General features: G+C 37.1%; 1 protein-coding gene across 1 annotated transcript in view; it reads right to left on the bottom strand.

The window, feature by feature from the left end:
• RYR2 (ryanodine receptor 2) overlaps positions 1–14,445 on the bottom strand; it is a 634,673-nt gene that overhangs the window by 206,466 nt on the left and 413,762 nt on the right. Inside the window, exons 39-42 of the mRNA XM_025401874.1 lie at positions 12,213–12,413; positions 5,918–6,023; positions 3,957–4,100; positions 1,718–1,991 (exon numbers count right to left, since the gene is read on the bottom strand). Coding sequence (XP_025257659.1) covers positions 1,718–1,991; positions 3,957–4,100; positions 5,918–6,023; positions 12,213–12,413 — 725 coding nt within the window. The remainder of the gene's footprint in view (positions 1–1,717; positions 1,992–3,956; positions 4,101–5,917; positions 6,024–12,212; positions 12,414–14,445) is intronic.

Raw genomic sequence — 14,445 nt, 5'->3', positions numbered from 1 at the left:
GCAACAATTACCATGAATTTTTAATAGAACCTTTCAGTCCATTTTTATAATTTTAAATACTTAATAGGTCCATGAGCAATACGCAATATTGTTTTCTGAGTTAAATGTATAGAAATGATATGAAACAATCTGTATCATTATACACTTGTTTTCTTCCCTCAGGATTATATTTGAGTTCCATCAAAAAAAAAAAAAAAAAACCGGCCGGGCGCGGTGGCTCAAGCCTGTAATCCCAGCACTTTGGGAGGCCGAGGCAGGTGGATCACGAGGTCAGGAGATCGAGACCATCCTGGCTAACATGGTGAAACCCCGTCTCTACTAAAAATACAAAAAACTAGCCGGGCGTGGTGTCGGGCGCCTGTAGTCCCAGCTACTCGGAGGCTGAGGCGGGAGAATGGCGTGAACCCGGGAGGTGGAGCTTGCAGTGAGCCGAGATGGCGCCACTGCACTCCAGCCTGGGCCACAGAGCGAGACTCCGTCTCACAAAAAAAAAAAAAAAAAAAACCTTATATTCTATTTTATTCATTTTTTTCAAAGAATTAACTCTAAGTTTCTTTGATCAATTTTATTGTTTCTTTTGGTCTATTTTATTCATGTAGCAGTTACCTTTATTATCTCCTCTTTAGCCTGATATATATGTAACTATATCAGCTTTTTTTCCTGCTAAATATTTGTCTTCTCATCACTGTTTAACATCCTATCTTCCAGAGTTCTACATTTTTATGTTTAGATATTGTTCCTAATGAACATCATAGAGCTTTACATAATTTTTATCTTTGTTATGATTTTGATTCCATCTTATTTTTTCTTTATTTTTAATTATTTTAAAAAATATTTTAGATATTTAGGGGGTGCAAATGCAGATTTCTTAAATGCATATATTGTGTCATGGAGGAGCCTGGGTTTTTAGTGCAATACAAAAAAAAAGCCTGGGCTTCGGTTGTACCATTACCTGAGTAGTGAACACTAATCAATAGGTAATTTTTCCATCTTATTTTCAAATCCCCAAACTATACAAGCTTATTATTAATGATTGCTTCGATTTATACATGTATAAATCAGTAGTTTACTCAATACAACTTATTGCAGCCCATTCTTTTTCTCTGAATTCCGTTTTCTTCTCCTTAATGTATATGGTCTTCCAATGAGGGTCTGTAAGTAAATATTCTGAAATATCTTTGTTTTATCCTTACTCTTGAATATGGGATATTAACCTTAACCCCCAAATCCACATGAAATGCAGGCTCATGATGCTGAATTCTCAGAAAAGTTGTTCCTCCTACCCCTTCTTTTTCCAAGGCCCAGTAGATAAAGACAAGCTTCCTTATCATTTCCTGCTCATACTTCCCACTACCCACCTTGGATTTCAATGTGTTTTTTTATTTCTTTTTTCAATGTGTTAAATGCCACATAGAACTATGGATCAATGTGTTTTTATTGTCCTATGTTTTTATATATTATTGTACGTTACTATGAGACTTAAAAAAAACACTGAAAGATATTGGCTGTGTGCCACACTGTGAAATTAGTCTTGTTTCATCACTGAGCAATTTTCTAACTTTGCTTTTGTTTCTATCTCTAGAAAAACAATTTAGTATAATAATCATATAATCCAGACAATATATTTTTATCAATGTCGCCACTGTATTACTATAGGGATAAAAATTAGAAAGAAAACATTTATAAGACAAACAGTTGTAGTCATTAAATAATTTACCCTAATCCACGAATCATAAGCTTCTCTTCTTCTTTGCCCATTCTCACACTCAGCAGGGACCGAATCTGACCAAGGGACGCCAGCAGGTTGATGGTGTCCTCCACAGACACACCATTTATTGTGTACGTCTTTGGCAGGGCCCGAACAAGACCCCCAATGCCATCATACTGCCGATGGAGCAACACAAACATGGCCCTCACAAGCTCGGGGTCTTCAATGACAGACTCCTGAGCCCATCGGACCATGGTCTCAGAGATCAGCTGCTGCAGAGTGGCTGCCAAGTCATTATGGATATTTTTTAAAAGAAAAATAAGAGAAGACAAATCAGTTGGACATTTCAAGTCCATATCCTGTACCCCCAAATTGGCATTTCTATTTGTACCAGACTTGAAAAGGCTCTAGATATTCTTTGAAGAAAATAACCTTCATTGGATGATACATATTTCAATACAGATCAGTTACAATCATGCAAGGATAAAACAATATATAAACCTTTCTTTAAAAATCATTCTTATAATTAAATAAGCTATAGTTATATCACTTTTTCAATTACTATTGGCAATTCATATGTAATTGAAGGTATGGTAATTAATATAAGGTGTCCTACTACTTTTATTTGTTTTGTTCTATTATTTTCTTCCCAGAAGGCCTGACATCATTTATCCCTATGAAGTTCAGTCATGGACATTCAGAAAATATCTGTTTATCCAATTGTCTCCTCAGTTGAGTTACCTGCACTAGTGACTACATATAATTATGTTTTCACCTAAAGTTGTATCCATATTTGTCATTTAAAATGTCTTCAAAAGGATTTGATTGTGAATTTATATTAAAGTGAAAAGTTACTACATACATAGAAAATTACTTTGCAATGTAACATGAAACATAGTAAATTTAAAAGCAATAGAAATATCCAAATCTTTTCAAATGAACAGCAAAATTACCAAAATTAAGTGGCGTGACCAATTCGTGCACAATGAGGCACTTAATCCTAGCATATGCTGGCTGGTTTTCAAATTAGGCTGTTTTACTTTCTCTAGAAATTACTTAAGCAAAAACAAAAACTACCATTTTTAACCAAATACAAAATGCAAATAAAATGCCAATATAATCCCCTATATCTCAAAACCACACTGTCATTTTAATCACTCAAGATCATAAACTTGATAATAATAGAAAGTGATTCATAAGAAACGTTGACCTCTGCCATGCACAGTGGCTCACGCCTGTAATCCCAGCGCTTTGGGAAGCCAAGGTGGGTGGACTGCTTGAGACCAGGAGTTCAACACCAGCCTGGCCAACATGGTAAAACTCAGTCTCTACTAAAAATATAAAAATTAGGTGTCTTGGTGCATGCCTATAATCCCAGCTACTTAGGAGACTGAGACAGGCAGGCGGAGGTTGCAGTAAGCCGAGAAGGCGCCACTGCACTCCAGCCTGGGTGATGGAGCGAGACTGTATGGAACTCTGATTTTAAAGAAAACTTGACTCAAATTTGTGACTGTGACACTGAAAAATAAATTTAGAAGTAACCGTATGAATAAAGGTTTTCTGTTGTAAGTTAGTAAGAAAAAAAAAGTGCTGTAAAAGTTTTCATAAGTTTATTTTGTTTTTATTTCAGGGAAAGCTATTAAGAAACCACTGCTGCATCTTAAAATCAATGCAGTCTTAGAAGAGAAGTAAAAAGTAGGCTGGCTAGATCCCTCAGACCTACTTAGAGTGTGGTGCCCGAGGGACTCAGAGCCTACGGGTGCTTGCTTAGTTGTAAGGAGTAGCAGCCATTATTCTTAAATAGGATATGGACCAACCAGAAGTGTCTAACAGTTTAGGAAATATTTCAGAACCAAGATATAAAGACAATATCTGTTTAAATTTTAACAAAAAAGTTTAATTTGATGCAATAATACCTGAAAATCAACCTCATATTTAGATATGAAGGCTAAATTACCATACTTCCTTTTAACTTTCTCTTCATAATCTGTGATAAAATACCTAAATTTCTAGTTCTCTATGGAGACTATCCATCCTTATCATGCTGCTACCTCTCAGTCTGTTGCTAGACACACAGACTGATGCTGCTGTCTATTTCTGGGAGCTACAGGCATCTACTTAAGAGTCTGATTCTTGGAAGTTGCAAACTCAATTATCTCACTGGCTCATCTAGTAGAACATTCGTTTAAAGGATGAGTTAAGTGTTAGCCATTGGGTCATTTTGCCAGTGCCCTCTTAGACTGCTTACAGGACTTTTTGGAGTCACTCTCAACTGGTTTTTCTGCTTGCTTCTTCTTCAGGTATGTCACCTTTTCTACCAGGGATAGCAGACGCCCTCTAATTGTTAAATCACTGTTTCCATCCAGAGACCCATCTTCATCCAGCTCAATTCCTAGTATAAAAAAACAGAGAGTCAGAAAAAAATTTAAATAATACACTTGGGCAAATAATTCTGAGGCCTTGCAATTTCTTTCATGCACAACTTAGAGCAACGTCAAAAAATGTCTGACATTAAGTTAAGCAATCTTGCTTACCAGCCCTCATAAATAACATTCACTTGTCAGCCTCTTTTCTTCCTCTCTCTTTTTGTTCTATTCCTGTGGGCTCAGGGCTACCACCCAGAACAAAATATAACACTGAGCAGACACCAAAAAGACTCTTAGGGGCAAAGCTCAATCCTGCTATTTTGGCTGACCCCTGGTCATCTCAGACTTCAGATACTGTCTGCCTAGACTTACAGTCCAGCCCTGCCTAAACCACTCCCCCGGGACTTTAATTCTCCTCTCTTGCCTCCAAAAATTTTAGCAATATTTTGGTTAGTTGAGAAACAGAGAGAACAGGCATAATTAGGTACCCTAAACCAGGGAATGTTTTATATCTGAAGCAATAATTCTAAAGTTTTAGAGTATCCCTGTATTTCTAGGGATACGAGAAATACAAGGATACTTGTAGAAAAAAAAAAATATATATATATACACACATACACACATTTCTATAAGGGATACTTGTAGAAATATACATATACACACACACACACATATACACACACATACATATACACACACGTAGTATAATTTTCTGGGAGTCATTTAGTGGTACTTCATTCATAAACCAAATTAATATGCAAAGTGGTGTTTTTATTATCTTCATTAAAATAAGATAACCAAAGGTTAAACCAGTGGTATTATTTTTATCTGCAACTTTAAAAACAGCTGGTTCATTTTCTTTTATTGAATCATCAGACCTCATCTACACCACTGCATAAAGGAATAAAAACACACACACACATCCAGAATACCTAATCGATTCCATTTTTAAAGTTTTTAGAATAAAAGGAGGGGAGATTTCCCTTAACAGATCTGGATTACTGACACACAACTCAGTGTAGGGTTTCCATAGGCATTCACTAATTTCAAAAGATATAGTCTGAATTTTCCAGAAAGTACTCCCTCAACTGCTTTAAATACAACTGTTTGTGATCAAATTTCTTTCTTTCTAAAAAAGAAAAAAAAAAAGCAGTTTCATTGAGGTTACTATAAACAAAACTGTACATGTTTTATCTATGCAACATGAGCTTGGACATACGCATGAGCTTGGACATATGCATGAGCTTGGACATACGCATCCATCTATGAAACCATCACCACCAGGAACAGACATAAATCCATCACCTCTAAGTTTCTTAGTGCTTCGTTGTTTTACTTTTGGGGCAGGGAGTTTGTTTGTTTGTTGCTGTTTTAAGAATACTTAACATGACATCTACTCTCTTAACAGAATTTTAAGTGCACAATACAGTATTGTGAACTAGAAGCACTCTGTTGTGCCGTGGATCTCCAGAATTCATTCGTCTTGTATAACTGAAACTTTGCACCCATTGACTAAACCAACCTTAACGTCCCTGCTGCAGGCGCCTGGCCACATGTCCCCCTTTCCATTATCCTGCCACTAATGGAAAGAGGAAAAAGAGAGAAAGAATTTTGGTCATCTTCTGTTCAGTTTAACCGCCTCTCTGATTTCTCTATCACTTAGGACTCCCCACGCAGGGACAGTTATTTGCCATTTTGCCATAATAAAAAATGTTTTTATATAACCTTCTAACAGGTATTGTGTGTATTCGTGAACATATTCGCATGTACGCTTAATTTTGTCTCAGGATATATGGATTAAAAACACACAATTAGTAAGAGCTTTTAATTACAAAGACCTTACCACAATGCGTCATCAAATCTTCATGGAAATCCAATAGTTGGTCACGAATTTCTTCTGGACACGGACATTCACTTTTGTCATCCTTAAAATTGAGAAGCATATTGATCTGAAAGTTTGAAAAACAAGAAAGAGGAAGAAGGAGAAAGAAAAGAAAGGTGAATTCAAGAATGGCACAGCAGGGCTGGGCGGAGTGGCTCACGCCGCTAATCCCAGCACTTTGGGAGGCTGAGGCGGGCAGATCACGAGGTCAGGAGTTCAAGACCAGTCTGGTCAATATGGTGAAAAACCATCTCTATTAAAAATACAAAAATTAGTTGGGTGTGGTGGTGCACCCCTGTAGTCCCAGCTACTTAGGAGGCTGAGGCAGGAGAATTGCTTGAACCTGGGAAGTGGAGGTTGCAGTGAGCCAAGATCATGCCACTTGGTCTCAAAAAAAAAAAAAAAAAAAAAAAAAGCACAGCAACTACCATAAAAGCAAAAATGCTCAAAATCTCTGATTGTTCATAAATTATTCCTCCACAGGCGTCCATCACACAATCCAACCAGTACTGCAGAATAAATCAAATCATTCATAGCTTAACAAGCTGCAAAACAGTCATATAACGTTTCTTCCTCTTTCTCAATTCCACAATATGTTAGACTCTTGTATACTTTAAGAATTCTTAACTAAGACATCTAAAGGCTATTTTTAAAAAGTGTTGTATTATGCTTATCCTAAATTTCCATTATTTTCTAGCTAACATCTCTACTTTATAGAACATTTATTGAATATTTAAAAGAACTCTTTTTGAGAAGAACACAGACACAAAGAAGGAAAAATATAATTGAAAAGTAACATTGGTTTGAGTATCCCTTATCTGAAATGCTTGGGCCCAGAAGTGTTTCAGATATAGGATTTTTTTTTTCAGAGTTTGGAATACAATCATCCTTTAGAATCCACAGAGAATTGGTTCCAGGACCTCCATAGAGACAAAAAGCCACAGATGATCAAGTCTCTTACATGAAATGGCACAGAAACTGCATATAATCTATGTATACCCTCTCACATATTTTAAATCACCTCTAAATTACTTATAATACCTAATACAGTGCTGACACATCACTTCATTTAAGTGGATTAGACATAGTACTGGGTGTACAGCAAATTCAAGTTTTGTGTTTTGGAACTTTGTGGAATTTTTTTTGAATATTTTCAATATACAGTTGGTTGAATCCATAGATGCAGAACCCACAGATAGAGAGGACCAACTCCATTTGCATACAAATGTGATATCTTGAGGATAGAACCCAAGTCTAAAAATGAAATTCACCTATGTTTCATACACACCTTACACATATAGCCTGAAGGAAATTTTATAAAATATTTTAAATAACTTTGTGCATGAAATAAACTTTGTCCTAAATATTTACATGTGGAATTTTCCACTTGTGGTATCATGTCAGTGCTCCAAATGTTTTGGATTTTGGAGTATTCTGGGTTTTGAATTTTCATATTAGGCAAAGTTAATCTTTATAAGAGATAACTACGCTGCTGCTAACGTTAATGGTTCAGTTAAACTGTGGGAAATTTTCTTCCATTTATGTTTGAACAATAATATTAAATTTATAAATTTGGAAAAAAAAAAGATGCTTTCCCATAATTTTCCTTTAAGAAACTATTTTAGATTTTCTTTTTGGCATTTATGTGATTTTTTTCCCTAAATGTTTATTTTGATATAATTACAGATTTATATGCTATTGTAAAAAATAATACAGAGAGACTTCAAGTACCCTTTATGCAGTTTCCCCAATGGTAACACTCTGCAAAACTGTAGTACTGTATCATAATCAGGATAGCAACTTTAGTGCAGTCAAAATAGAGGATAATTCCTTTATCTCAAAGATCCCTCCTGTTACCCTTTCATGACCACACCCACATCCCTCTGTCTGCCCCTCATCCTTAACCACAAATTTGTTTTCCATCTCTTTGGTTTTGTCATTGCCAGAATGTTACATAAATGGAATCATATAGTGTGTATGCCTGTATTCCCATATGATCCTTTAAAAATATGTATTTAATTGGCAAATATTAATTGTATGTATTTTCGGGGTACCATGTGATGCTTCAATACATGTATACATTGTAGAAAGGTTAAATCAAGATAATTAACATATTCATCACCTCATTTACTTATCGTTATTTCAAAGGTGAGAAGAAAAAAATCCCATATGATCACTTGATGTCAGCAGGGTGTGCCGTGGTAAGCGGTTTCATTCCTGGTATGGGTAATTTGTATCTTCTCTTTTTTTCTTGGTCAGTTTTCTTAGAGGTTTGTCAATTTTATTGTTATTTTTTAAATAACCAGCTTTTGGATCCATTTTTTCTACTGTCCTGTTTTCAGCTTCATTACTTTCTGTTATTATCTACATTAGTGACTTCTGTCTGCCTGCTTTAGGTTTATTTTACTCTTTGTTTTCAAAATTCTTGATGTGGCAGGTTAGATTATTGATCTGAGTGGTTTCCACTTTTTAAATGTAAGCACTGAGTGCTATAAATTTGCCTCTTGGCCTTGCTTTAGCTGTGGCACAAATTTTCAAATGTGATGTGTCCAATTTCTTTCAGTTTAATGAATCTTTAAATTTCTCCCCAGACTTCCTCCTCAAACCACAGATTATTTAGAAGTGGGTCGTTTAGTATCTCTAAGACTTTGGAGATTTTCCAGTTACCTTTCTGTCACTGATTTCTAATTTGATTACAATGTGATTTAAAAAATGTGTATGATTTCAACATTTAAAAATTTCTTGAGGTTATTTTATGGCCCAGGATATGTTCCATCTTAGCAAATGTTTTATGGACACTTGAAAAGAGTGTGTACTTTGTTGTTGGGTGGAGTAGTCTACAAATCTTGATAGATCTATTATTTGATAATAGTGTGGAGTTTTCCCGTATCATCGCTGATTTTTCTGTTTAGCTGTTCTATCAACTGACAGAGGAGTCTTGAAGTCTGCAATGATAACTTTAGATTTGTCTATTTCTTCTTACAGTTCTATCAGTTTTGCCTTCACATGTTTTGCTCTATTGTTTAATTCATATATATTTATCTTCTTGGTGGATTGACCATTGTGTATTATCCTTGTCTCTTGGTAATTTTCTGGGCTCTAAAGTCTACTTTATGTGACATAGCTACTCCTGCTTTATTTTGATTAATATTTTAGTAATACATATTCCTTTAACTTTTCCCTTTTAATCTGTATACATTATTACATTTGAAGAGAGTTTCTCATAGCAAGTATATAATTGGATTTTTTTAAATTCACTCTGCCAATTTCTTTTAATTGGTATATTTAGATTATTTATATTTGTGTAATTATTGATATGCTATTACTTCAGTCTGTCATTTCACCTGTGGTTTTGTTTGTTCTCTCTGATTGATTTTTACTGACTTGCTATGCATTACCTGAATAATATTTAGCATCCTATTTTGATTTATCTGTAGTACTTCTCAGCGTATCCCTTTGTACAGCTTTTCTAGTGCTTGCTCTGTGTATTACTTTATATACATACCTAACGTACAGTCTACTGGTATTGACGGTGTACCAGATGGTACAATGTCGACACCAGTAGACTTCAGTTTCAGTGAAGGATAGAAACCTTATCTCCCTTTATGTTCCTTTATTCTCCTCTGTTTATAATTTTTAAATATTCCTTATACATGTATTTAGAAACACATCAGTTTTACGATTTTTGCTTCAACCATCAAACATAAATTAGAAAACTCCAGAGGAGAAGAAAATGCACTGTATTTACCATATTATAACATTTCCCAGTATTCTTTCTTCCTTTCTGAATTTTCCAAATTTCCTTCATTTTTCATTTTCCTTATATTTAAAAAATTCCTTTAGCATTCTTTTAGTGTAGGTCTGCTGCAGTCAAATTCTTACAACTTCCTGTCATTTGAGAATGTCTTGATTTCCCCTTCGTTCCTTAAGAATATTTTCTAGGTACACAGAACTCTGAGGTGATAGTCTCTTCTTTCAGCATTTGAAAATTGTTGTGCCACTTCCTTCTGCCCTCCATACTTTCAATGAGAAATCTGCTGTCACTCAAATTCTTTTTCCCTCTGTAGGTAGTGTCATTTCTTTAAAGACTCTGTCTTTAATTTTTTCAGAAATTTGACTATGATGTGTCTCGGTATAGATTTATGTTTATCCTATATGGAATTTACTCATCTTCTTGAATCTCTCACTTCATATCTTTTACTGAAGTTGAAAAGTTTTCAGCCACTATTTTCTTCATTTTTTTTCAGTTCACCCTCTTTCTCCTATCCTCTGAGACTCCAACATCACAAATGTTAGATCTTTTGTTATATTCATCTTTTCTTCAGATGGAATAGTTGATATCACCCTCTCTTCAGTTCACTGATTGTTTCTTCTTCTCCCTTCATTCTGCTTTTAAGCCCATTCATTGACTTTTCCATTTGGTTCTTTGTTATATATTTTGTTTCTCTGCTGCTGAGGCTTTCTATTTTTTTTCCCCCCATTTTGAAGGAATTACAGGGTGATTGCTTTCAAAACTTCATCAGATAATTTTAACATCTTTGTTGTCTCAGTGTTGGTGTTTATTGATTGGTTTTTTCACTCAAGTTTTTCTTGGTTCTTCACACACATGATTTTTAATTGAAATCTCAACATTTTGAAGATTATGCTAGGAGCTCTGGGTCTTATTTATAACTCCGTTTTACCTGACTTCCTCTGACCCCATCCAGCAGGAGAAGGGCTTAGGGTACCTTATTGCTGCCAGGTGGGAGGGGAAGTCCATTTTCCCACTCAGCCTCCTTGGACATCTGGAGGAGGGAAGGGAGCCTGTTACTGGTGGGCAGGGGTAAAAAGTTCTGCTTCCTCACTAGACCTGTACTGATGTGACCCTTGCTAGAAAGGGTAAGAGTGTCTTGTTACTTCTCCTTCTGTAACCTCTACTGATACTTGGGAAGAAATGGGCCTTGTTACTACTCAGCGAGGATAAAGTCCCAGCTCTGTCCTCCACTGGGACACCTTGTTACAGCCTGGTGAGAGTGGAAGTCAAGGTTCCCCACTCGGCCTGTGCCCAGTGTGGGTGGGGAACAGTTTTCTCTATGGTTTTTGGCTGCGGTAGTGCAGTTATTATCTAACACATTTCTGTCTTGCTAAGCTGCCCCTTTCCTGATCCTTTGTCTAGAGAGAGGAGGCTTTTGTTGCAGCTTTTCTTGTCTATGCCCGTTGGTGTTTCCTGGTTGCCGGCTTCTTTAGCTTCAAATCTGGGATAGATGAGGCAAAAAGAAAACCCAGGGAACTCACCACCATGTTGTTCCTTGGGTCCTGAGTTCTGTAGTCAACCTTCCTTCATCTATCTTTCAGAGTCTTCTTATGCTGTCTTCTTTGTAATGTCCAAGGTTTTAGTTGTACTTAAAAGGAAGAATCGGGAAAAGCACATGGACTCCATCTTTCCAGAAGCAGAAGTTTCCCAACAATAGTTTAACAGAGTTAATCTGGAAGAGGCTGGACCTGTTCTCTGCTCAATAAATGCTGTTTATAACAATTAAGAAAATTCCACAGCCCTTTCCTCAAAGAAATTACATTCTGGTGACAAAAAAAAAATTCTGTAATTAGTCCCTATAAACACTTTCATTCTGAGCTACCCTGGATAGAGAAGAAAATGGTAAGGGTAAGAAATCAAAAAAGACATCTGTGAATTACATTGTTTAACCACCATCCCTACACCTTGGTAACTTCCCACACTCTGAGGCAGATTCCAGAAAATTCACATCCCCAAACTAGCCCAATTTTCTGATTCAGGCAGGTGCCCTCGGTTCTGTTGTACCCTCAGGAGGCCTGAATTTGGGGGTAAGCAATGAGAGGAAGAACCACAGACAGGTCATCAGTCTTCCGGCAAGCAAGGTGGAAGAGACATGTGTTTCTTCTATGGAAAGCCTCTAGCATCGAGTCCTAGGAATCAAAAATTCCTATGAGTGGAAGATGATGAAGACCCATTTGTGGCTGAAATTTGCTCCTATTTGAAGAACTTCAGACTCTGGCATATCTTGGCCTTCTCAAAGAGTCCGTGATATACCTGATATCTTCTAATAAGTCCCTCTTTTGTTTAAACTAACCAAAGAAATTTTTTTTACTGAAACTAAGAATACTAACTAAATCAACTTGATGAGTTTAAACAGAACACGGAAAACAAGACGTGTGACTTATGATACAATTTTGCAAGGCACAGATCCTGAATGACTAAAAGCCAAAATAAATACAAAGAAGTTTCAGTTAATGTCTGTACCTGCTCTTGAGGTGGTGATCTAAATTCCTTTGTTTTCCTGGCTGTGAGTGCAGCTGACATGTTTAAGGCTTGCATAACTTCGTTGTATCGGAAACGTTGATTGTCTTGGAGCTTAGCTACAAAATCGTCTGAAAAGGCTACAATGGCTTCTATCCGGTGCCGGACCTGGCAGTCACAGAGGTATTGAAGCAGTAGGCACATCTAAGAAGACCATCAAAAAGATGTCAAATTTAATTTCTAAATCCTTTAATAATGTGCATCAAATCATGATCTGTGGTAAACATCCTTAGTTGCTTACTCTTCTCTCTTAGAAACAGAATCTTGATTTCATATAGGCAGCAATATGCTTGGTCCCAGGAGATGAAACATAATTTATCTAAGCAAAAATGGCAAATAAATGTCCCTAAGCAAAAATGGCAAATAAATGTCCCTTTAGTGGACGCTAATTGATATGGTCTGGTTATTTCCCCACCAAAATCTCACCTTGAGTTGTAATAACCCCCACATGTCAAGGGTGGGGCTGGGTGGATATAACTGAATCATGAGGGTGTCTTCCCCCATGCTGTTCTTGTGGTAGTGAATAAGATCTGATGGTTTTATAAATGGGAGTTCCCCTGCACATGCTCTCTTGCCTGCTGCCATGTAAGATGTGACTTTGCTCCTCATTTGCCTTTTGCCATGACTGTGAGGCCTCCCCAGCCATGTGGAACTGGGATTCAACTAAACCTTTTCCCTTTATAAATTACTCAGTCTCAGGTGTATCTTTATTAACAGTGTGAGACCGGACTAATACACTTACCCTCCCAACCTCCCTTTCAGCCACAGGTGCAGTGGCCAATGAAATATATAAGGGAAACTTTGCTAAGGGTCTTCTGGGAAAGATATTCCATCAGTGATAAGAGACTAGAATTCCCTTCTTTCAAAATGAGTGTAACTGGGTGATGATGTGATTACTGCAGAAAGAATAAGGTGAGCATTTTAGGAAGAAAACCACAGGCTGAGGATCACAGAGCAGAAAGATGTTAAGATCTGGGTTACGGATGACATCATTGAGCTGCCGTACCAATTCCAGAAATCTAAACTTAAGACAATTAAGTGGTGAATGCTCATTCATTCAGTGGTTAGCTGGGTCGTTCTCCTACTGAAAACCAAAAGGATTCATAACTGAGTGAGTATGTTGGTAGAAACACTTCTAAAAGAGAACGCTCTGGCAAATTTTTAAAGAATCTATACACTCAATACTAATTGTGATATAAATGCATGACAGTGTCAAAGAGGACCTTAAAACCCTCTGTGTCACCATCTGCAATATAACCATTTCTCTCAATGCTGTCTCTGAAGTAGTCACAGTGTCCATCCCCTTTTCTCCATCTCCTTTGCCCCACCCTCCTCTGAGCATCGTCTCCTAGAGTTTGGACCAGCGTGAAAGCCTTCTGACTAACCAGATACTAGATCACACTCTCTTTCCTCCCTCCAGTAGCCACACTGGCCTTTTCCTGCCTCAGGACCTTTGCTGGGCTATTTGTTTTGCATGGAAAGCACCTAGAACACCCTGCCCCGTTCCTTTTCCTTGTAACTGCTGAGCACAACTCTTAAATCTGAACTCAGCTTAAAAGTCACAATCTCTGAGGGGTCTTCCCCCTTATCTTTCTAACAATAATCCAGTCTAAATGTTCTTTCTTTTAGTAATCCATTCTTTGCCTTCGAAGTATTTAATGCAATTAGGAACAAGATTTTTTAATGCATAAATGAGTGTATATTTCCTTAGAGGCTGTGAGCTTCTGAAAGGCAGGGTTCACTTGTGTTTCCCCTAAGTGCATACCCAGAGTAAGGCTTCAGTCAATGCTGACTAAAGGAACGAGGAGCAAAAAAGCAGGTCAGCGATGCAAACATCAAATTGACTTTAATAAACAGAGGAGACATTAATAAAGGACCCTTTGGACATCTTGATGAGCATCAAGACAGCCAATGTGTCTGATTCCTTAAACACATACTAAGGTGGCTGGGTGCAGCGGCTTACACTTGTAATCCTAGCACTTTGGGAGGATGAGGAGGGAGGATCACTTGACACCAGCCTGGGCAACATAACGAGAACTCATTTTGACTAAAAATAAAAAAAAATTAACTGGGCATGGTGGCATGCCTACAGTCCCAGCTGCTGCAGAAGCTGAGGTGAGAGGATGGCTCGAGCCCAGGAGATCTAGGCTGCAGTTAGCTATGACTGCACCACCAT

This window comes from Theropithecus gelada, chromosome 1 (genome assembly GCF_003255815.1).
Source record: "Theropithecus gelada isolate Dixy chromosome 1, Tgel_1.0, whole genome shotgun sequence".
NCBI lineage: Eukaryota > Metazoa > Chordata > Mammalia > Primates > Cercopithecidae > Theropithecus > Theropithecus gelada.
Note: the sequence above shows the minus strand (reverse complement) of the source record. Positions and strands in the feature narration are given on the sequence as shown.